The sequence below is a fragment of the Osmia bicornis genome, chromosome 3, assembly GCF_907164935.1.
Source record: "Osmia bicornis bicornis chromosome 3, iOsmBic2.1, whole genome shotgun sequence".
Taxonomy (NCBI): domain Eukaryota; kingdom Metazoa; phylum Arthropoda; class Insecta; order Hymenoptera; family Megachilidae; genus Osmia; species Osmia bicornis.
The window spans coordinates 9,027,501-9,050,651 of record NC_060218.1 but is presented as its reverse complement, the minus strand read 5'-3'; the positions used below and the strand labels follow the sequence as shown (position 1 = coordinate 9,050,651).

At 37.7% G+C, this 23,151-nt stretch overlaps 3 protein-coding genes across 7 annotated transcripts in view; all 3 read right to left on the bottom strand.

Annotated features, from left to right (window-relative positions):
* Window positions 1–85: 85 nt before the first annotated feature.
* LOC114872482 (60S ribosomal protein L7) lies at window positions 86–1,961 on the bottom strand (the record flags this gene model as incomplete). The annotated part of the gene is made up of 6 exons (XM_029179716.2): window positions 86–237; window positions 473–570; window positions 775–1,022; window positions 1,101–1,276; window positions 1,353–1,470; window positions 1,876–1,961. Coding segments are annotated over 6 exons (837 nt in total), but the record flags the coding sequence as incomplete, so codon positions are not given.
* A 1,543-nt stretch (window positions 1,962–3,504) lies between these two features.
* LOC114872476 lies at window positions 3,505–7,984 on the bottom strand. Of its 2 annotated transcripts, none has more exons than XM_029179707.2 (5): window positions 7,876–7,984; window positions 4,551–4,668; window positions 4,281–4,430; window positions 4,037–4,188; window positions 3,505–3,915 (listed from the first exon to the last, which is right to left on the bottom strand). In XM_029179707.2, the coding sequence occupies exons 1-5, from the start codon at window positions 7,956–7,958 to the stop codon at window positions 3,600–3,602; spliced, it is 819 nt and encodes a 272-aa protein (XP_029035540.1). In that variant the 5' UTR covers window positions 7,959–7,984; the 3' UTR covers window positions 3,505–3,599. The 2 variants fall into 2 exon arrangements, with proteins under 2 accessions (XP_029035540.1, XP_029035539.1); XM_029179706.2 differs by lacking the exon at window positions 7,876–7,984 and adding an exon at window positions 4,757–4,859.
* Window positions 7,985–10,226: 2,242 nt separating this feature from the next.
* Window positions 10,227–23,151, bottom strand: part of LOC114872532 — a 34,941-nt gene continuing 22,016 nt past the window's right edge. For 2 of the 4 annotated variants that reach the window (XM_046285018.1, XM_029179814.2), the window contains 13 exons: window positions 17,003–17,134; window positions 16,271–16,594; window positions 15,827–16,015; window positions 15,622–15,759; window positions 14,696–14,800; window positions 13,907–14,004; window positions 13,291–13,375; window positions 13,070–13,201; window positions 12,821–13,003; window positions 12,598–12,738; window positions 12,197–12,520; window positions 11,936–12,118; window positions 10,227–11,819 (listed from right to left, as the gene is read on the bottom strand). In XM_046285018.1, coding sequence (XP_046140974.1) covers window positions 11,632–11,819; window positions 11,936–12,118; window positions 12,197–12,520; window positions 12,598–12,738; window positions 12,821–13,003; window positions 13,070–13,201; window positions 13,291–13,375; window positions 13,907–14,004; window positions 14,696–14,800; window positions 15,622–15,759; window positions 15,827–16,015; window positions 16,271–16,594; window positions 17,003–17,134 — 2,222 coding nt within the window. In that variant the 3' untranslated portion in view covers window positions 10,227–11,631. Of the gene's footprint in view, window positions 11,820–11,935; window positions 12,119–12,196; window positions 12,521–12,597; window positions 12,739–12,820; window positions 13,004–13,069; window positions 13,202–13,290; window positions 13,376–13,906; window positions 14,005–14,695; window positions 14,801–15,579; window positions 15,760–15,826; window positions 16,016–16,270; window positions 16,595–17,002; window positions 17,135–23,151 lie in introns of all 4 variants that reach the window. The other 2 variants (XM_029179815.2, XM_029179816.2) reach the window with 2 other exon arrangements.

Sequence of the window (23,151 nt, the reverse complement as noted above, 5' to 3'; positions counted from 1 at the left end):
TCTATAGGAGATAATTATCAGGGCTTGCGATAAAATGAATCCGGATATCCTTTCAGATCCCCAGTAAAAATCAATACAAAATAGCTTATTGTATTTAAACATTTATTTATCAAGATTTTTATAAATTTAAACCATTCCCCTGAGAAGCTCATTGATCTTGTCTTCACGATTTCCGAAATCACCACCTTCAACGTAGTGGTTAGTCTTCTTACGCCATCCGCCAGTGGGAGTGTTAAGCTAAAAATAAAAGATTGAAATGAATGCTTGAAAATTCAAAGATTAAATCATATTTATTTAAACAATTATTGAAATGTTTGAGTTTGACTGACGGACGCAAAAATTATATGCAGGCCATAAAGAGAAACTCGTGTTACTGTACGACATAGTAGGAGGTTAGTAGAACATTGAATAGTTCTACAACCATGCCTATGTCGCCAATAAAGAATCTGACATTATATGCTGGATACCATACCTTGAATGGCCACAGGAAATTGCTTGCAAACTTGAATTTTGTTCCCACTGTGAATATTTCGTGGATTAAATCTTCAACACAAATAATGCCGGAACGACCTGTAACAATTAAATTCAATTATTAATAATTAAATTCAATTATAAATGTAATTTGTATGAATCATTAACAACCAGAATGTAAATTTATACGAAAAGGCTATATGGAGATTCAATTACTCTTTGACAAGATGGAAGGAAGCCACATAACTGAATGAATATAACTTCCATGGACTTGTCAATGTATAATTAATAAGTAATACTAACCAAGTTTCTTCTCAATGAGAGCATTGCTCGTAATAGGAATACGTTGCCTATTAATCTTAGCAAATCCTCTTTTGTAAATCAACTCTCTGACCGACTTCAGATTTGGATACCCCCAAGTGATATAGGGCTCAACAATACGAAGCATATTAATTGTTGCTTTATTCAGCTTCACAAATATACCATTATTGATTTGTTTCAGGCGGAAAAGTTGAAGTACTTTACGTACTTTTGGAGCAACTTGGTTCACACTGAAATAATATTAGCTCATCATACGCTGAATAAACACTAACTGCATAAAATCATATTTAAAAAATATAATAACTCACCCCCGAATACGGATAACAAATGCAAGACGCGCTTCTCCGGGGATGTAATAGTTACCGCGATTTTTCGCTTGTCTCATTAACCTGATTTCATCTCTTTCTTTTCTTCTGTATTCTCTGACATAATTTTCAGCCCTCTTGAAGATTTCTTTCCTCTTCTTGTATTGATTTGCACGTTTCTGAAAATAAATAGTTGTTATTTGTTGATCTACTATACATGGAACAACTGTGAAACATTGTAGGAAAATGAAGTACCTTGAGAGATATTTGAAGACGTGCAGCTTTCACCGCTTCACGGGTTTTCCTTCTCTTGAGTACCGACTCCGGTACTGCCGGCAGCTTTTTAGAGGGAGGGGCCGTTGTTTCCTTCGGTCTGCATAAATGATTAAAAATTATACATTCAACTCTAACGAATGAGTCGCGTGGTATAAGTAATTTAGGTTAGGCTAGGTTAGGTTCTCCTCAACAATACTGTTCCCGATGATTGTTTTAAATAGATATACAAATTGTACTGAAGGTAAAACAAGAAACAACATTCTATTAAAAAATTAACAGCCTTTAGTGATGAAATATTAATTACATTTCATTTCATATTGATGAATGGTATGACTTGTCAGCAGAGAAGTAAAATTTATCATTTGTCCAAGAAAGAAAAAAACTACAATATTCATCCAATAAAGAATTGAACAAGGATTGATAAAAATACATTTTGAAAATATTATAGACATTCTAATAAAGGATGTTTACAGATTTATTGAAAGATTTCAACAGCACTTACGCGTCCGCCATTCTTCCGCTAGGTAAAGAAGTTGCCAACCGTTCAACATCTCGGGGTAGCCAACTGTAGAACTTGAAGTTGCCCGCAATTCATGCAAGGCTGCCAATAAAATGCAATTTGAATTTCAGTTTGATTTTCACTGGATGCAGCAATGGCTACTTGGCTACAGGGGCTACAGATAATTGAAAAGACAATTTTTACTCCCTTTGATTATACAGGGTGTTGGACAACAGGTGGGCAAAACTTTAAGGAGTGATTCCAGGGATCAAAATAAGACGAAAATCAAGAATAACGAAATAGCGTTTGCGGCTTTGCTTTTCAATAATTAACGTTTAAAGATTCGAGTAAAAAGCGCCTGAAACCTGCAATCTGCCCAGCACCGACGACTGAACGTCAGGTCAGCAGGGGTCGGTACAGTCATAACCAAGACTATAACAGCTCCTGTGCCATCCCTCTAATTTACACTCAATCTTTGAACAGTACTTGTGTAGCAGGTGTGCCCCGGAGCAACGTAAGGCCTAAGGTCCTGGAGCCCTCCTTTAGCGCAGGGGTTGGTCGTCGTGGGATTTTAGTCAGTACGACTAACGCCCTCCTCCAGGGGTCGGAGAGGATCTTATGCAAGACTTCACCACTTTAAAAACAAGAAGAAAATATTTACAGCCACTGATTCGAGTAAAGGTAGTTGGCCTTGGCGGTGAAGGGGAACGTCATAGCTGATCGGGCATCGTTGTCAGCCATCGAGCAAAGTGAAACCCCCTCAGTCTTATAACGACTGCTGAGGTGTGCGGATCTACCAGTTAAACATACATGTATCCCTATTTTATTTTCTGCATTTATTTCATTTGCTGTATTTATCTTCGTGTGTGCCTTGCCCCACTATACTTTTATTTATTACTTTACCCCCATTTGTGGGCGTAATGGGAACCACTCTCCCAAGTCATTTATTATTTTATTCCTCTCCATGGACCTTGGCTCAACCTCCCCAGTCATTTATTATTTCTTTTCTCTTTGAGGGCCCACGAAGCTCAACCTTATTGTACATATCTCTTACATCGCTGCATCCCTTATATCAGGCCTGTCCAAGTAGGGGAATCCACTCTTGGAACACATGTTTCCGACTACCGTCTCTCAGTCTTTCCTAGCGGCGGTATTGTTTCCTCGGTCCCATCTTACTTGATGGAGCAGCGTTGGAAGGGGAACCGGAACATGTGTTCCAGGAGTGGATTTTCCCTACTTGGACAGGCCTGCACTAAACGGTTTAGTAGTAAGTAGCTACTCCCTACTCGACTAAATTACTTGCCCTGCTGAACCAGTCTTTAGATCCCTTATACTTCTGCATCTGTTACATCTATGCATTCCTTATACCCTCGCAGCCCTTATATTTCTGCGTCCCTCACATCTTTCCTCATCCACTCGTCTGTGGAAAGCCACTGGATAAGGTACGATCAGATAACGGATCAACAAGTAGCAATATAAAATGGAGAAAGCAGAATGAAGAAAGGTAGTCGAATCACAGGTAAGTTTCCTGCCAGGTTACTAACTAGGTCCACTGTAAATTCTCTAACTATTATATAAGTGTGTGAATACTTCTGTTCCCTTGCAAACAGATCCTAATGTAGGCATCTTTATTTTACTTCATTACATTTCTTCTTACAATTCACCCTTAAGATATACTTAAACTTTAGACATAGAAATTATATTTTGTAAGAAAATTAAACAAAAAATCATATTGTTGGTACTTTTACACAAACGTGTACATGAAACTTCATTAATGAGGGCCAATATTTTTGTACAGCATTGTACGTCAAATCACCTGTTGGGAAGTTGACTAAAGTTGTTTTGGAAATGTTGTTGTCAGCTATAAATTCATCCGACAGTGGAAGCTTATCAAGCAGTTTGTTCAGGTACCGTTGTGAGATATTCACTAACTGCTTTTCCAGCGCGGATAAAACAATATGAGAGAAATGATTCGTGATATGTTTGACTATAAGGTTTACCATAGATTCGCTTATATCGTCTTTGAAGGTTAAGGACATTTCACTAGAAAAAAAAGTTACATTTAAATGGACATCAAGTAACTATGTAATTAAGAAAGTATAGAAAGTATGAATTTAAGATGAAGGGTTAAAATAAGCCTTTACGCAAAGGTAATGATAATTACTCGATTTTGACGATGTTGACCGCACGTAGAATAACTCGGTGGTCATCCATATTTATATCTGCGACAACTTTTGCCTCGATGTTGCCGAAGCGTCCATTTATTTGACCCTGTTTCTTAATGAGGAAACCTTGCAGCAGGAAGTCATAGGTACCCTAAAAATATTCAAAGAAAATACATTTGTTCAATTCGTATTCATTGTCAGAACGAAAGTATTCGGTATTGAATAGTATTTTGTTCATCTTACGTCGAGTACATCGAATCCCATCGTGGCAATCACGGTATGAGCATTAGTGTTGGAAATTAAAATAGTTTCGCCTATTCGTTTTATGCCCGATAGCCCTTTAAGCTGTCCGTTCGTTAAACTAATACTTCTGTTACGTATGAGTAAACCTGGCTGTAAAAGAACCGACGTTTGAATTTAAAGAAATCTCAATTGTTTTCACTATCTTCATTCTATGAAAATTCAGGATTCATTAGGAAGTATTTTTTAATACAATGTAGAAAAAACAAATACCAAGTTCTTATGTATGCTGTCCAATTCCATGGGGTCCATTCCGTTCTTCTCTATGTATTCACGAACCGTAGGCAACATAATGTCGACTAGCGAGCTGATGTCCTGTACATTGTCTGTTCTGTGTCGTAAAAAATGAAAAATTTAATTTTCATCAAATTCCTTACTATTTGGGCAATCGTCTATTCGGTGATAATTTGTAAACTTACTCGACATCGATGGTGTCTGCGAAACCGCTTATGAACAGCGTCGAAACGCACAGCGAAACGAGAAATTGAATTTTAGCTGTCATAGTAAATGAATGATGTTGAACGATCAATCGTCAACGATTCGACTACCTTTCCTCATTCTACCTTTTCCATTTTATATTGCTATTTGTCGATTTGTTATCTGATCGTATCTTACCCTTATTGAGTTTTGTTGGCATTATCGCTCTCAGTGTCAAGTACTTTAATTATATTAAAAAAATAACAAGTTATAAAGAAAAAATAATCGTTACGGAAATGATTACAGAATTTTCATAATTTATTAGAAGGAAAGTAGGCCCGTTATCGGCAAGTAGTTTGTTTAACATAGCTTATCCTTTTAACAAGTATTCCGCATACAGTTGCTACTTTTGGTACATTCAATCATACTTTTGTAATTATATTTTGATAAAGATAAGTGATTACAGTATAATGTAATACATATAATGATAATCTATAATAATCTAATCAGTATTATCGAATGATAATCTAAATCAGTAAATGTTATTAAGTCATTTAAATAAGCCGAATTATAACAAATGTAGTAAAATATTTATCAAATAAAATAATTTTTAATAAAAAATACAACCGACTTCAAAATGCGCTAGAAAGTATGAAATAATTTCTATTTCATTTGTACAAATACCCAATAGCTATTAATAAAACCTATTTACTCGTTAAATAGTATACTAAATACATTTCTGCCTTTTCGAAGGCGGCGCAAAATAAAAATACCCGAATAAATGATGCTGCCAATAACGATTTGATTGCGGTATGGCAAACTTGGTAATTAATAAGTCGTAAGAAAAAATGCGGAACGTTATAGGTACAGCTGAAAACATTTGATATTGTAACATCCATCCTTTTCAGTTATTATTTTATTCTCCTTTATAGGTCAGACCCAGGCTTCCAAATGATTTATTATTTTATTTCCCTTTATGGGCCTCGTGGGGACCACCCTTCCCAGTTATTGTTTATCCTATTCCTACTCTTTATGGACCAAGGTTTCCCTTTGCAGTTATTTATTTTTTCATTCTTTTCATGGACCTCGCAGGGACTACCCTCAAATCCCTGCATTTTTTACATGCCTGTATCCCTTTCATCACTGCATCCTTTACATCCCTGCTTAACATCCCTCTATCCTTTACACCTTGCTATCCCTTACACTCTTCAATCCTTTATATCTCCCTGTTCCTTAAATGTCTGTTCCTCTTACAATCCTGCTTCCCTTATAGCCCTGCATCCCACAAATCACTCTATTCCCTACAATCTGCGGTGCCTTACATTCCTTTATCCCTTACATCATTGAAACTTTCGGCGTTTGCAACAGCGTCCTCTAGTGGCGAATAAAATAATTTTTAACAAAAAAAAATCCGACTTCGAAATGCACTAAAAAGTATAAAATAATTTCTATTTCATTTTTATCTGTATTCCACAGCTATTAATACAATCTACTTAATCGTTAAATAGGATACTAAATATATTTCAACCTTTTCGGAGGTGGTGCAAAATTAAACATAATTTTTTCCTTGAAAAATAATAGGAATTTCATTATATCGTGTATCTTTACCATATCATCATCGCTTATCAATTATCGTACGTAATATATATCTGTCCACCATTTATGTGATCGCAAATTAAGAAGCAAACTGTAGAGGGGAATCTCACACGTTATTAAAAATCTCCAATATAAAATGGAGAAAGCAGAATGAAGAAAGGTAGTCGAATCACAGGTAAGATTCCTGCCAGGTTCCTAACTAGGTCCACTGTAAATTCTCTAACTATTATATAAGTGTGCGAATACTTCTGTTCCCTTGAAAACAGGCCCTTGTGTGGGCATTTTAATTTTATTTCATTACATTTCTTCTTACAATTCACCCTTAAGATATACTTAAACTTTAGACATAGAAATTATATTTTGCAAGAAAATTAAATAAAAAATCATATTTTTTATACTCCTACACAGACCTTTACATGAAACTTCATTAATGAGGGCGAATTTATTTGTACGGCACTGTACGTCAAATCACCTGTTGGGAAGTTGACTAAAGTTGGTATAGTTTTGGAAACGTTGTTGTCAGCTATAAATTCATCCGACAGTGGAAGCTTATCAAGCAGTTTGTTCAGGTATCGTTGTGAGATCTTCACTAACTGCTTTTCCACCGCGGATAAAATTGTATTAGAGAAACGATTCGTGATATGGTTGATTACAAGGTTTACCACAGATTCGCTTATCTGGTCTTTGAAGGTTATAGACATTTCACTAGAAAAAAAGTTAAATTTAAATGGACATCGTCTAGCCGATGAAGGGTTAAAATAAGCCTTTATGCAAAGGTAATGATAATTACTCGACTTTGACGATGTTGACCGCACGTAGAATAACTCGGTGGTCTTCCAAGCTTATATCTGCGACCACTCTTGCCTCGATGTTGCCGAAGTGTCCATTTATTTGACCCTGTTTCTTAATGTGGAAATCTTGGAGCAGGAAGTCATAGGTACCCTAAAAATATTCAAAGAAAATACATTTGTTCAATTCGTACTCATTGTCAGAACGGAAGCATTCGGTATCGAATAGTATTTTGTTCATCTTACATCGAGTACATCGAATCCCATCGTGGCAATCACGGTGTAAACATTCGTGTCGGAAACTAAAATAGTTTCGCCTACTCGTTTTATGCCCGATAGCCCTTTAAGCTGTCCGTTTGTTAAACTAATCCCTCTGTTAAGTATGGGTAAACCTGGCTGTAAAAGAACCGACGTTCGAATATAGAGAAATCTTAATTGTTTTCACTATCTTTATTCTATGAAAATTCAGGATTCATTAGGAAGTATTTTTTAATACAATGTAGAAAAAACAAATACCAAGTCGTGATGTATGCTGTCCAATTTCATGGGGTCCATTCCGTTCTCCTGTATGTATTCACGAACCGTGGGCAATACACCGTCGACTAGCGAGCTGATGTCCGTCTTTGTCCCATGATATACATTGTCTGTTCTGTGTCGCAAAAAATGAAAAATTTGATTTTCATCAAATTCCTTACTATTTGGGCAATCGTCTATTTAGAGATAATTTGTAAACTTACTCGTCATCGATGGTGTCTGCGAAACCGCTTATGAACAGCGTCGAAACACACAGCAAAACGAGAAATTGAATTTTAGCTGCCATAGTAAATGAATGATGCTGAACGATCAATCGTCAACGATTCGACTACCTTCCCTCATTCTACCTTTTCCATTTTATATTGCTATTTGTCGATTTGTTATCTGATCGTATCTTACCCTTATTGAGTTTTGTTGGTATTATCGCACTCAGTGTCAAGTACTTTAATTATATTAAAAAAGTAACAGGTTATAAATGAAAAATAATCTTTACGGAAAAGATTACAGAATTTTCATAATTTATTAGAAGGAAAGTTAGCCCGTTATCGGCAAGTAGTTTGTTTAACATAACTTATCCTTTTAACGAGTATTCCGCATACAGTTGCTACTTTTGGTATCATTTAATCATACTTTTTTAATTATGTTTTGATAAAAATAAGTGATTACATCATAATGTAATACATATAATGATAATTTATGATAACCTAATCAGTATTATGGAATGATAATCTAAATCAGTAAATGTTATTAAATCAATTAAATAAGCCGAATTATAACACATGTAGTAAAATATTTATCAGATAAAATAATTTTTAATAAAAAATACAACCGACTTCAAAATGCGCTAAAAAGTATGAAATAATTTCTATTTCATTTGTACAAATACCCAATAGCTATTAATAAAACCTATTTACTCGTTAAGTAGTATTACTGAATACATTTCTACCTTTTCGAAGGCGGCGCAAAATAAAAATACCCGAATATTGCAAACTTGGTAATTAATAAGTCGTAAGAAAAAATGCGGAACGTTATAGGTACAGCTGAAAACATTTGTAATTGTAACATCCACCCTTTTCAGTTATTATTTTATCCTCCTTTATGGGTCAAACCCACGCTTCCAAATTATTTATTATTTTTTCATTCCCCTTTATGGGCCTCGTGGGGACCACCCTTCCCAGTTATTGTTTATCCTATTCCTACTCTTTATGGACCAAGGTTTCCCTTTGCAGTTATTTATTTTTTCATTCTTTTCATGGACCTCGCAGGGACTACCCTCAAATACCTGCATTTTTTTCATGCCTGTATCCCTCTCATCACTGCATCCATTACATCCCTGCTTAACATCCCTCTATTCTTTACACCTTACTATCCCTTACACTCTTCAATCCTTTATATCTCCCTGTTCCTTAAATGTCTGTTCCTCTTACAATCCTGCTTCCCTTATAGCCCTGCATCCCACAAATCACTCTATTCCCTACAATCTGCGGTGCCTTACATTCCTTTATCCCTTACATCCTTGAAACTTTCGGCGTTTGCAACAGCGTCCTCTAGTGATGAAAAAAGGAACTAAATCATGCAAAAATTTAGCGGTCTCTGGCGGACAAAATGTGAACTAAAATTTCGACGTCGGATCAGCGCCACCTGGTGGCTAAAAAAGGAACTAAATCACGCAAAAATTTTGTCCCTCTGGCAACAAAAATGTGAACTAAAATTTCGACGTCGGATCAGCGCCACCTGGTGGCTAAAAAAGGAACTAAATCGTGCAAAAATTTTGGCCCTCTGGCGGCAAAAATGTGAATTAAAATTTCGACGCCGGGTCAGCGCCATCTGTTGGCTAAAAAAGGAACTAAATCACGCAAAAATTTTGTCCCTCTGGCAACAAAAATGTGAACTAAAATATCGACGTCGGATCAGCGCCACCTGGTGGCAAAAAAGGGAATTAAATCATGCAAAAATTTTGGCCCTCTGGCGGCAAAAATGTGAACTAAAATTTCGACGTCGGATCAGCGCCACCTGGTGGCAAAAAAGGGAATTAAATCATGCAAAAATTTTGGCCCTCTGGCGGCAAAAATGTGAACTAAAATATCGACGCCGGATCAGCGCCACCTGATGGTAAAGAAAGGAATTAAATTTGTTACGATTTCTTACTTAAAAAGTGCTTACGGTGGTACAAGGGTAGTGTGAGACTGAACAGTCTCTCGTTGGTGTCTCTGCATGCAGATCTAATCTCATCTGGGGGTGTTTGGGACCCCTTAAATCATGATCCCTCGAAAACAAAGGCATGTCCAATCTTCTTCATCTGTAGCCACTGGCTCAAAGCGTAATAAATGAAAAAGAGAAAGAAAATCGATCGGTAAATTGTTGAGTAGTTTCCGCCATTTGTGTATAGATGATGCTATAATCCAAGTTCAAAGATACTTGATTTATTGCGGTCTTTTTCAAATGCAAGTTTGTTATTTTAATAATTTTTCAGTCTAGCGTTGATTTTGTTTGATTTTTAAGGAAATATAATGAAAGGGGAGAAAAAGGTCAAGACAATTAAGTCAGGTAGAAGCACGTTAAAATAGTCTCATTTATATTTCGAAAATTCAATCGAATACATGTGCGAAGTTTCTAAACTCAAAGAAGTATCCAAAAGAGCTAAATTACGTATTCGTGTATATTATAATAAATTCTTCGAACAGAGTCAAACGAAGAAGAAAAAAAAAAAGAAACGAGTAGAACATAAAATAAAAGAAAAATCGTGGTATTCTCTTTTTTTATGTATAACGCATCGTACACACTATTACATTATTTATTATAATTGGCAGATGGAAGTGGCATTTCAACGGTTTGGAATTGGTCCAATGGTTCGTTCTTTATTCCTCCTTATTATGTTGACATCGTTAAGCCTCTCTGACAATATAGACGTCGACAGGCACCTTAGCCCTCTCGTATATTCAGTGGAAGTCGATGACGATCGAATCGTCGTGATTATTTTCGCCCGAAACGACACGCAGATCGTTAAGATATTAATATTATATCTATATTGTGAATTTTGATTTATGTCCTCGAACAAAACGATCGTGACAATCACTTTGGTGATGAAGGTAATGCGCGTGGACCAACGATGATTATGTACATGGATAAAATAAGACCGCTGTCAAAAAATCCGTCGACGATGACAGTGAAAATTGTTGTAACATATATTAATGATCGACAATCGTCGTCTAGCAACAATCCATAAATAGCAAATAATAATAACGTACACGCTTGGATCAATTTTATTCACCCTAAAAACGCAAGAAAGTCCTTCGTGGTTCGCAAATCAATAGAAAAATGGTCGGAATACGATATATACGATACATCTCTATTCGTTACAAAGCGACACAGTAAAAGTAATAATTAAAGAACGAAAGAAAAAAAGAAAAAGAAAAATTTCACGATACGGTAATTTGATAAACGTGACACAGAAGTATAGCAAACGTGTAGCAATGAATATTACACTTATTATAAACACTAACACTTCGTCTGGAATACTTGGAGCAATATCATACGTGTCTCGCAACCCCTTAAGTCGTTCGCGCCATTTTCGTTTGACAGAGGTCTATAGCTTTCTAGAGAAAAGAAATAAAAAAAAGAAAAGACACGACGGATTTGGTCCACGTTAGCAAAACATAGCGCGCGCTCACGGAATTCACGGACGATATTTTCAATAGTATTCTCGACACGAAATAGAGCCTTCTTCTAAAAGAAATATGGCTGGTCGTCGGTAATGAAACGACCGGTTTCGTCGTCGTCCTCGTCGAGTCGGGTCGCATCGTTCCTGACGAACGACCCTCGTTAATCTTACATAAAGCGAGTCGGAGCAACATCAACGACATTGTACATTCACTCAACAACACTCCGTTTACTCTCTTTCGCTCTCTCATCTTCTCTGTTTCATCTTTCATTTCCCGGCTCTCCTTTCACACGAGTTTTCACGCTTGCTTCGGATGCGTTGCGGGCGCGGTTGGCTCCGAGCGGAAACAGGACAAGAGGAAACCGGTGTACATGGCGAACAGGACGGTTATGGCGACCAGCATGTACATGTAGATGTTCAGTTCCGGTTGACGGTACCTGTTCTTGCGTAGCCACTCGAGAACGTCCTGTTCTTTGTGCAGATCACCTATTAAAGAAAAGAAGAAAATTTTTAGTTCTATTATATTAATAGTAGCGATGGGTTTGACTTTGTTAATTATTAATTAATCGTAGAATAACTTTGAAAAATTTCAAGAAATTCACCTCGATAAATACTGGGGAATCTCTTGCGGAAGTAGACAATGGCAGGAAGTTTGGTGACACCCCATTTTCTGGCGTATCTTGGATCCGCCATCTTCACAAACGTGATATCCAAATTATCAGTTTCTCCATCGATGTTCTCTAATTTTTCACTCACTTCTTCGCTCTCTCTGCTGTCATGTTCGTCTAGGTACAATTTTGTTGTTACAATTTAGAGATCTTTTATTATTGAATAAGGATAAAATTGATTTGTGATTCGCTTACAAAAGAAGACAGCAAGGAACTCGTTTTCGTCCAGCAACTTGTCAAGCATCTTTTTGTTCACCTCCTCGATCTCGTTCTTGATCTCAAAGACATCTTGAGAAGTCAGCCACTGAAGAATCTTGTCCTCTTGGGTCAGATCGCCGTCGTAAATAAGTGGCGTTTTTTTACGGAAATAAACGAGAGAAGGGACATTCAGGATTCCATATTTCTCGGCAGCTTCTGGACTGAAAACCTTGACGAAATCGATACCGAATAAATCAGCCTCGCCGTCGATTTTCTCCAAAGCTTCCATGATCTCGTCGCATTCAGGACAGTCTTCGTCGTCTAATCGAAACATAAATGAATGATTTATTAAAATATTCATATATTTTTAAAAAAATTGGACGTATTTTATAACATACAGAAGAAGACAGCGAGAAAGGGAGATTCTTCAAGAAGTCTCTCCAGCATCCTGTCGTTAACAGATTCAATTTCATCCGCTAGTTCTCGGTTGTCGTCATCGATTAACCATTCGAGCACCGATTCTTCATTTTGTAAATCACCTATCATATAAAATTATCAGAATTGATTAATGTGGAATTGTATAATTGAAAAGATATGAGAATTAAAAAGATAAGAAGAAACCTTCGAACAAAAGAGGATTGCCGTTTCTAAAATAAACCAGCGCAGGGTACGTTTTGATGGAGTATCGTTTGGCTAGCTGGGGATCCTGAATTTTTACCAAGTGAATGCCAAACACATCGCACTCGTCGTCGATCTTTTCCAATCCTTCCAAAATCTCGTCGCATATGTGACAATTTTGTTTATCTGGAATTATATAATTTTATGTTTTCTTCTAATCATCGAACGATTCAGATAAATTATAAGTCTTACAAAAGTAAACTGCAAGGTACTGAGTTTCTTCGACAGATGTTTCCAACATCATTCTAGTAATCAGTTCGATTCGATCCTCTGTCTTCTGAGTGATCAGCCATTGTAGAACCTCTTCTTCCACTGCCAGATCGCCTATACATAAAAATATTTAAGATATAGAATAAGAATTCATGTTTCTTCTTTTCTTTATTTTTGCAAACATTACATTTCGCGTTACGAACCTTCGAACACATTTGGTATTTGTTTTTCAAAGTACACTAATACTGGAAATTCCGTGACTCCATAATCTTCTGCCACCTTGAAGTCCTAAGAAAGAAAAGAAAAATTGAAAATTTTCTTCAGTAAAGAAGAGAATGAATAGTGCAGAGCAGTGGCGGCTCGCGTATAAGAACTGTGAAACTACAGCATCCCCTATTTCCACTTGATATTATCGATAACATTGAATATAATGAGTCCTTTTTTCTTTAATTCTTTCTTTATACTCGTACAATATATAATCCTTAAGCTTAATGTCATTAGCCATCCCCCAGTTTATGAAAAAGATACAAAAGTCTTTGTATGGAATTGTACGCTTCATAGTTCCAGCGTAGCGGCGCAGCGTAGTGTTTGGTTGTTGTGCGCATGCGCACATAGGAAGCTGCGCACGAGGCTGCGCACGAGGCTGCGCAGGAAACAGCACTGTCGCTATCGCAGTGCCGGTTTTTTAAAAGAAAGACTAAAAGTTTTCTAGAGCAGCACCCCCACAAATAATAGCTACCAGCCGCCACTGGTGCAGAGAATAGAGAAACAGAATAAGTGATTATTAACAAATGAAAAAATTAGAATATAATTACACACCTGAGTCTTAACAAAAGTGATACCATGTCTGTCGCAGTCATCGTCAATGTTCTCCAGCTCCTCCAGTATGCCCATGCACTGGTCACAGTCGTCGGCGTCTAAAGAGAAACTATATCGTTATAAAATTCACGAATTTCTCTTGAAGAAGTATCTATGATGGCGAGTTATAGATCAGGCTGTTGCGTTCACGTGGACGATGATCTACGAAGCGTTCTGTCGTTCACGAAACTAACTCGAAAGGGAACTAAGATCTATCGAAAAATACCATGGTCGTAGAATTTTGGTAAACACATTCGAGTGCTTGCACCTTTTCTTGGACATACACTACAAAAGAAAAAGGCTGGCATGCTGATCAGCAGGGTCTCTAGGGTCACTATGGCGGTTCTGTTGTCTGGTTCTATGATTCTCTCTCGTGCATGCTCTCAAATCGTGCAGGTACACCTGTGTGTGACAGTGCAGAGTGATTGAAAATTTTGGAAAAACAGCAGTTTTTGCAATAGGAGAAAAAGATTTAGAATACTTGAAAGTATACAAAATATTTGGAACGATACAAAATGAAAATATTTTTCCAAATGAAGAATTCGTATTTAAGATAATCCGAAAGTAAAAATTCTATAAAAATTGAAAAAAAGAGAAGAAAAATGTGGATGGTGGTGGTGTTCAGGGTACACACGGAGATGAATTCTGGATGAACTATCTGGAACACATATTCTAGAGCAGAGATCGTTAAAGAAAGAGAGAAAACCGGGTTGAAAACTCAATCGTTTCCTGGTCTGTGTTCACGTGTACCATCGAGTTCCTCGGTTGCTTCGTGTTCGACGATCCTGCGTTCCCTGTGCCGGGCCTGCTTGCGTTGATATTTTGCTTGACACAAGTCACAAAGCGTTCTGTTCCCTGCGGCATTAGCAGACAACGTGTACGGCGTATGGACGAGACACAAGATGATAGAACAGACACAGAAAAAAGAAGAAAGAGAGAAAGAGAAAGGCCAAACAGCAACGATCGTAAAGAAACATATGTATGTACAACGAGAGGCAGAGTAGACGAAGGACAATTTACAGAATATAAAACCTGTAGTTAACTATTGCGACACATAAGCGCAATTGTAAAAAGAAAAAAATACAAATAAATGATGAATGTATGTACATTGTATCGGTGTACATGAAATGTTATTTTCTTTTTCTTTTTCGACAAAATTTTTATTTTCAAATTAAATATATTTTTGTGAACTAAACGCGGTGGATATTTGTCGGGCTAATAAAGTAATTAAAAGAAATATTAGTCGAGTGTCGCAAATGTCGGATGACATTTCATGTGCACCAACCTTAATCTCGATTCTTGTACTTTATTGAATCGAACGAGAACACTTGATGCTTCGATTCAACGCCGTTGCTTCCAGAGCAGGAATAAATATACGCAGACGAGTTGCTGGCTACGATCAGCAGTTATTCTCTTCAGCATTGATAAATGATAATTGATAATGTATCGTGAGAGAATGAAGGATATATGGAACGAAACGAATCCGCTCGTATGATAATATAATTTGATCAATGAAGTGAAAAAATGAATCATTTTAACGTCTAATTGATATATGAAAAGAGCGAAATTGATGATGAATAATGAGAAATATCTGAGTAAAATTAATTGCCACGCAACAGGCTAGTGATACATTCCTGCTTGGCAGTTGGCCGTTGATGAAGGACTGTCAGACTTACAGAAGTACACCGCCAATGATTCGGATTCTCTTATCAAATTCAAGAGTTCCTCTCCCTCCAAATCCTCGATTACCTCACCGGAAGGATCCTTCTGCGTCATCAACCACTGGAGAATCTGTTCCTCATCGTACAGATCGCCTGGAAAATGAACAATTCAAAATTAGAATTGGGGTTGATTAACAGTGAGATGATACATGGTTCGTACCTGCATAGATGACCGGTTCCTTAGAGGACATTTTAAAGAACAATATAGCAGGTAACGCAAAGACACCAAATTGTTTAGCTAGCTGTTTGTCATCGATTTTCACGAATTTGATTCCTGCGTTGTCTGCCTCGTCGTCGATGTGCTCGATCTCTGCCAGTACTCTGCCACACTGTTTGCAGTCGTTGCTGTCTAAACATACGCGCGCCACCGCGTTCGACACGCTCGAAAGTTTCATTTTTTTATTAAAACGGCATCTATTCTATCCTATTTCTATCCTTTATAATACATTCCTATGATATTTTACGGGAAACCATGGAAATTTGAGAAATTTTTCTTCAGGGATCAAGTGGAAATAAAATTCTTCAGGTGCCATTTAAATGATAATTCAAGAAATTTAGCTATCAATAATAATTTTTCTGAAACACGGAGAATTGAAATACTCACAGAAGAATACAGCCAAATAGTCGGTCGTCTGTCGTATCTTCTGGAACATCTTCTTGTTGATTCGTTCTATGTGATCGGTGAGTTCCATGTTCTCGGGGTTGGTCAACCAATCTAGTATCTCTTCTTCGTCATCGATGTCCCCGTCGTAGTTGATGTTCTTCCCTTTGCGGAAGTACGTGATACCAGGAGGATTACGGAAACCGTACTTCTTCGCCATCAGACGATCCTTCATCCTGACAATCTTTATACCGTACTCAGCAGCCTCGTCGTCGATCAGTTCGACGTGCCTCAGTACTCTAGGACTCTCTGGATCCTCCTCCTTGTCTACGGGATCGAGATTTCCTTTTTTCGTTTCGTTACCACCCGATTTTCACCCCTTAAGCAATCATTTCTTTTGCATGCTCTTTTTCCTTTTTATTTGAAATTGAATTCTTTTGAATAATACCAATAGGGTGTTAAAATATTATTTGACCGCTTGAGGGGGTGCAGGCATCAAGCAATCGTTCTTACAAAATTCTTTGATATATTTATAATTAGTGTTACACGTTGACTACCATGGGGTGCTTAGAACATTGTATACATAATTTGAAATAGCGTTAATAGCTAATTGAAAGCTTAAATTTGGAAATCATCTACTTGTCTACTTAAGTGAATGTTTAATTCTACTTACCAGTGTACATTGAAAGTAAAGAAATCGCGTTATTTTTGACAAAGAAATGAATGATATCTTACAGAAAACAACAGCCAGGAATTCTTTCGTCTCGATATACTTGTTCAGGGTGTCACGATCGATCTCTTCGATACTCTCATCCGTCTTCTGCTTCACCATCCAATCGAGAACTTCGCTTTCGTCGAGCAGATTACCTAAGTTATATATCAGAAGGTAGCTCGAATATACAGTTGTTCTACTTGAAATTTCATTCGGAAACATAATTGATCTATCTGCAAGGATATCGACGATCTGGAATGGCTATTCGTGTCGATCTTCGTATCGAATCAATTCTGGAGATTTCTGGATGCGCTAATGAACTTACCATCCTCTGCAGGTGATAGTATCAACGATGAAAATCAAAAGAAACGAAAAGAAGACGTTATAAAATGATCTGTATGCTTATTGATTGTGTCGCTTTTCTATCGTCTAAGAACTTATACAGGGTGGATTAAATAAAGATTTTAATCCAAATAGAAAAGAAGACTAATAGATACACTATTACATTAAATCAATCATGGTTGCTTTATCTTTTTAGCAGTCATTTTAGAAAAGTTTAAAAAATTTAAATTTTTTGCATCTGACATTTTATAGTTTGAAGTAATATTATTTATAAAATTGATATTTGTTACAATTTTGCAATAAAGCAACTTGTAACGCTATATGTAATCCACCTTATAAATTTTCTCTCCTACATGAAAAATGATTTGTGAAGAAATTTCTGTCTAGTTTTCTGTCCTGTGAGGTACTGAATAACCGTGAAATATGGTTCAAGCAATGTTCAACAACTACCAAGCTTTGTACAGAAACAATCAGGAGATGCAACTACGCAATACCAATAAATACCAACAAATAATTTACTCTTATTTTGTTTCTAATTATCTAATCGAGTTTCGGATAAACTACAGAGGTTCGTGGGGTCGGAGTGGGCTCTACGTCTACCATTAGCGATAACGGGCAAAGCAAATACAAAGGATACTAATTGGTACTAGGAAACATATTTATTATCGAGTTTTATTGTCGTACATGTTGCTCTTATGCGAAATTAACGTGGATGCCGTGACACGGCGAAAGGTGCGCAAACTTTTAACGAGCAATTTAATAATCCATGCCTGATAATCGTGATCACAGACGCAGAGTGATAATTAACTTCCCGCATTTTGCCCTGGTCATTTACAAAAGATACGTTCCGTAGAGATTCGCATATCTTATCGATTATTTATCGCGTCATGTACAGATTATCGGCATTGATAATTGATTGCCGAACACGATTGATTCGGCGTGAACGACAGCGAAATACAGAAATCAGACAAGACATAAGACACTTGTATAAATAAATAAATAAATAATAAATAAATAAGGTGAGCGTGTGTATCGGTGTTTCCCTATTCTATTTCATCGGGTCTTATTTAATAGGCCGTTTGAAATTAAAAAAAGAAAAAAAAAAACAGGGTATAAAGAACAAGACTTCTCGATGTTCTTCGATTCTCTATCATTATTATATGAATTTCCTTTTTTTTTGTGATTTTCCTTTTTTGTTTAGTGCTGGCTCGTGCGGCCCAGTAAGCGATCAAGCGATTAGTGATAGCTGGCGTGATAAGAAACGCACGTGTTCCTCGACGTTTTGTTGAGGAATCAAAAGAGGGATGTTTATGTCTCTGCCACGATTAGGGTAGCACTAGGAAAAAACAGCATCGTGTATCGATATGGATGTACAATCATTTGCAACGATGCCTTTTTTGATAAGAAGAAATATAGTGGAAGGTATCCTGCCATTACTCGTGTGCCAGTACCAGATTAAATTAAAAATTAAAATTATCATTGATAATTAAATATTTCAACTGGCAAGGAGTGATGATAAATCATTCTCCTCTACATTTTTCCTTTCCAAGAAAACACATCGATGCTCGTGCTTGTACGCCGTGTTTTGTGCCATGTTCGTGCAGGATGAATTACTGTACAGTGTATACAGGGTGTTAGCCTGTATACCCTGAAGACCTCTACACCGCTGGATAGATCACGAAAAATCGAAGTGAAAAGTACTGTAGCATTTTTCGATGGGATCAGTAGTTTAGCCACATTTCGTTGTTGAAAATTGAAAAATTGACCATCTAGCGCGCAACTTAAGTGGCAAGACCCGCGGAGTAGGAGACTAGCCTCCTCTACCAGTCGCGCTTACGCATGCGCCGCTGAGCGTCGCGCTTACGCATGCGCCGAGAGTCTGCGCGCTGATTGGTCAATTTTTCAATTTTCAACAACGAAATGTGGCTAAACTACTGATCCCATCGAAAAATGCTGCAGAACTTTTCACTTCGATTTCTCGTGATCTATCCAGCGGTGTAGAGGTCTTCAGGGTGTTTTTTAACACCCTGAATATAGTAAAATGAAAATCATTTTATGCAAAATATGAAATTCATTCAGAATAATGTTTTCAAAGTTCGATAGGTCTGAAATAAAGACCTGAAATAAGATAGAAAATTGAGTTTAACTCCGAGTCGCTGGAATGGAATCGATGGAGAGTGATGAGAGAAAAAAAAAAACGGAAAAATAATCATTTATTCCAATCAATATACGGTCGCCGTAATTCACCAAGTGGCTACAAACCTACTTCGTTGGCGTTGCATTTGACATAAACATACTCTGAGAGATCTTCAGATTGATCAAGGAATTATACAAACGAGAATCCGTTCGCTTTAATCCTGAAAGTGTATACACGCTCAAGAAAATAGTGTTATTTGTGTGAAATTTGATGGGAATGATTCAGAACTGGGGAAGAATAAATATTATTCTATTTATTTTAAATATTAATGTATACTTACGTCTTACAATTAGGCCTCGTTTAATTAGAATAATTAAGAGCAGAAGGGGGAGCCTCGATTTGTTTTCGATTTTAGAAAAATCTAAGAAATATCAAAAGTAGAATAAAAACAGTGGTAAAGTTGCAAAAATTTTCAAATTCCTCCCCAGCTCTGATTAATTGAGTCACGAAATGAACAATGCTTCCAGGATTAAAGCTGTCGATTGAAAGTAATAAAACATCATCGAAAGTATCCGTCGTTACAACCTATACCGCGAGATCTAGGTAGAACGTATCAAAACGTTCTTCAATAACGAACAGCTACACGTTATACATCTTTCCTCAGGATCGTCGACGGGCTCGAGTTTTCCTCACGATGAAAAACTACCTAGCCCGTTTTTCTCGCGAGCTGCACCGACGAAATGCAATAGGTTTATCGGCGTATCGAGTCGCGACGATTAACAATTAAAAAAAAAAAAAAAGGCCGACGAGATTGATCTGTTCGTCGTCGACTTCTAGGCTCTCTGTTCGCGCGAGAAATGCATGTGGACCGACTATAGCGTGTCCCACGGACTGGCAAAGTCTTGTCCTTTCATTTTTTCTTAACGAAAAACCGCGTGAAAACGGTAGATTCTTTCGTCTCACGATTGATCAAAGTTGATGCTCGAACCGTGACGCGAGACGGTGATTTGACGTTGTTTTTTTTAGGTCCGATGCAGAGGAATTGCAAGATTAAATAGAATGACAAGAAATTAGAGCAGTGTCATTAGGGTGAAAGTTGCAAAAAAATAAGAAATTCCTATGGTAATTGAAATATTTTCTAATTTGTCAAAAGAATTCGAAAACTGCATCAACAGAAGTCCCTCGTCCACACCGGACCTAAGCTCACTGGTTCGTTCGCAGTTTTATTCAATAGATGCTTAATGATACTTAAAAACAAACGAAAAGAAAGAAAGAAATATCTTGTTACAGAAATGTTAAACGATCGTGGAAGAGGAGTGGGGGCGCATGATTCGTTGATGAGATTTGAAATCCGTCCTGACGATGAACGTGAAGGAAAAAAGATGATCGCGTCGATGATGATGATGCTTCGATTACGATGACGATCAATGACGATGGCACGCATTCAGGAACAAAATCGTTCGACGAACGAAACGTTATTTTTTCTTCTTCTTCCTTGTGTTTCTTTTTTTTTTGTTACATTGTTTCTTATTCAATGTTTCTTCTCAGCTTCCATCTTCCTCTTCTTTTCTTCCCTCCGATTCATCGGGTTACTCTCAGTCTCTTTTCGTCCTTCACCTCCATCTTCGTACTTCCGTTTCCGCTGGTACTTTAGACTTTCATGAGGTACGGAAGCCCGGCCACAACTGCAACAGGCCACAACCCCGACACAACTCTCAGTGAGAGATAGATAAACTGAATCCTCACGATCCTTTCCCATCGCGACGTTTTCTTTTTAATTTAATTCTTTTTTTTTTTCGTCTCGCCATTAAGATCGTTAGCGGTTACATTCTTGGTTTTTCAGTCGTTGCCTCGTTGTCGACGGTACAGTTCGGTGAATTCGCGTCTTGTAACGTTTTTCTTTGGCTGTCACGGATTCATCGACGATTACAAGGTTCTTTGGACGGACGGACAGACAGACAGACAGACACAGAGGTGTAACAGGAAGTTGGGGAGAGGATACTGTAGACGGTTCGACGGAGCTATAATAATTTGAACAATTGTAATGAGAGAGAGAGAAAAAAAAAAGAAGGAAGAGTCAATAAAAAATTATAGCTCCGTCCCAGTCGAGTCGTTTAACAGTCACGGTTATTTCCGGTTCGCGAACGCTCGACGTTTACAAAAAAATGTCATCGCGTTGTTTTAGAAGGCTAGACTTGTGCGCGAAATAGTTATCCCGAAGTATTCGAAGGGATCCGAGTAGCCAGCCACCGGCTTCCCGTAGCACGTATCTTGGATCGTCTTGCTCGTCCAGAACTTGCGGGCTCGTGATTCTCTTCATGGACCGCGCGAGACACCTGTATTCGAGATACGAAGACGATTCGTCAGCCGGGACCATCTCACTGATCGCTTTCATTTCATCCCCCAATCTTCAACATCGGCTGTCACTCGTTTCTACCTTTCTACGTGTAACCCCTCTACCGTTGCTAATTAAATCACTGCCTACCACGTGGACGTTCAATCTTGCAAACTCTGGACTACACTCGACATTGTCATAATTTACCACCACGTTCAAGAGGATAACACTTTTTGAAAGTTCAGGGTGTAATCATAATAATAAATCGGTATCGGTGTGTCCTTGGACTCCTGAAGAAGCTAATTGCAATGATTTTGGGTTACGATTTATCGAAAAACCTTCAATAATGTTAAACGTAATAATCTAAGCTATCATTGAAGAAAAATTGAAGATTCTCTATATGTTGATTAATTAATGTAGATTTATGATCCATCAGTATTTCTTCGTCTATTTATCAGTATCCAACTCAGGGTCCACGCGGCGATCGGACAGTGATTTAATTTCTGGCGATTTACCAGAGCCAGTTGAAATATTTACCGCTTCCGAAGAATCCTTTCTTGGCCTTCTGGTCACCGGTCGTTTTGCTAATCCCCGACGAGGACGACACCGTAGCGGTTTTTCTGCTCTCCTTCGGCGTGAGCTTGTTAATCGGCTTCAGGCCAGGCAGTCCCAACTTTTCGGACCTCGCATGGGTTTTCCCCTTGTCCTTGGCCATCGGACCGACTTTCGTCATCTTGGCGACCTTGGTGCCGTGGGCTACCTTGGCAGGACAGCACTGGTAGGGCTCATAGGAGGGAATCTTGGGTTTCGCGCTTTTACCTCCCATGCCGATGTAGAAACAGCCGTCGCCTGCAGTAAGCAAATATAACAACGAGTCAGATATAGAAGAGATTCCAGGTAAACTGAGTGTGAGATATACAAAAAAAAGAAAGAGATAGATAGAGAGAGATAGATAGAAAAAGTTGGCGAGAAAACTGGCTAGCCTACAGCCGATTGATTCGTCCTTTCACGAGTCAATATTAAAAAAGAAAAGAAAAAAAGAAAAAAAAAGCGAAGAGAAAAGAAAATTAGGTTTGGATGGATCGAAAAACGAGGTCCAAGTTGGAATGGATGGAAACAAAGAGAGAAACAAATAGTGAAAAAGAAAGAAAATTGAGAGATATTGAGAAACGTTGATTTTCAATTTCAAGAAGATAGAAAAAGAGAAAGAGATTTATTGACTCGTGAGATTTTGACGTTAACGTGTCACTCCAACCCCAATTGCGCAGCAAAAGCCAAACGTGCATGTTTCTCACAGACCAGAATATCTCGCGGCGAGTCGACGACTCTTTTATGGTTGCCGTTTTACCGTGGACCAG

What these genes read in the sequence shown, in the direction of transcription:
- LOC114872476 (XM_029179707.2), bottom strand. Translation starts at nt 7,958, where the DNA reads ATGGCAGCTAAAATTCAATTTCTCGTTTTGCTGTGTGTTTCGACGCTG. An exon ending in TGGGATTCGATGTACTCGAC is followed by an intron (nt 4,189 to 4,280) that starts GTAAGATGAACA and finishes GAATATTTTTAG; the next exon opens with GGTACCTATGACTTCCTGCT. An exon ending in GTCAACATCGTCAAAATCGA is followed by an intron (nt 3,916 to 4,036) that starts GTAATTATCATT and finishes TTTTTTTTCTAG; the next exon opens with TGAAATGTCCTTAACCTTCA.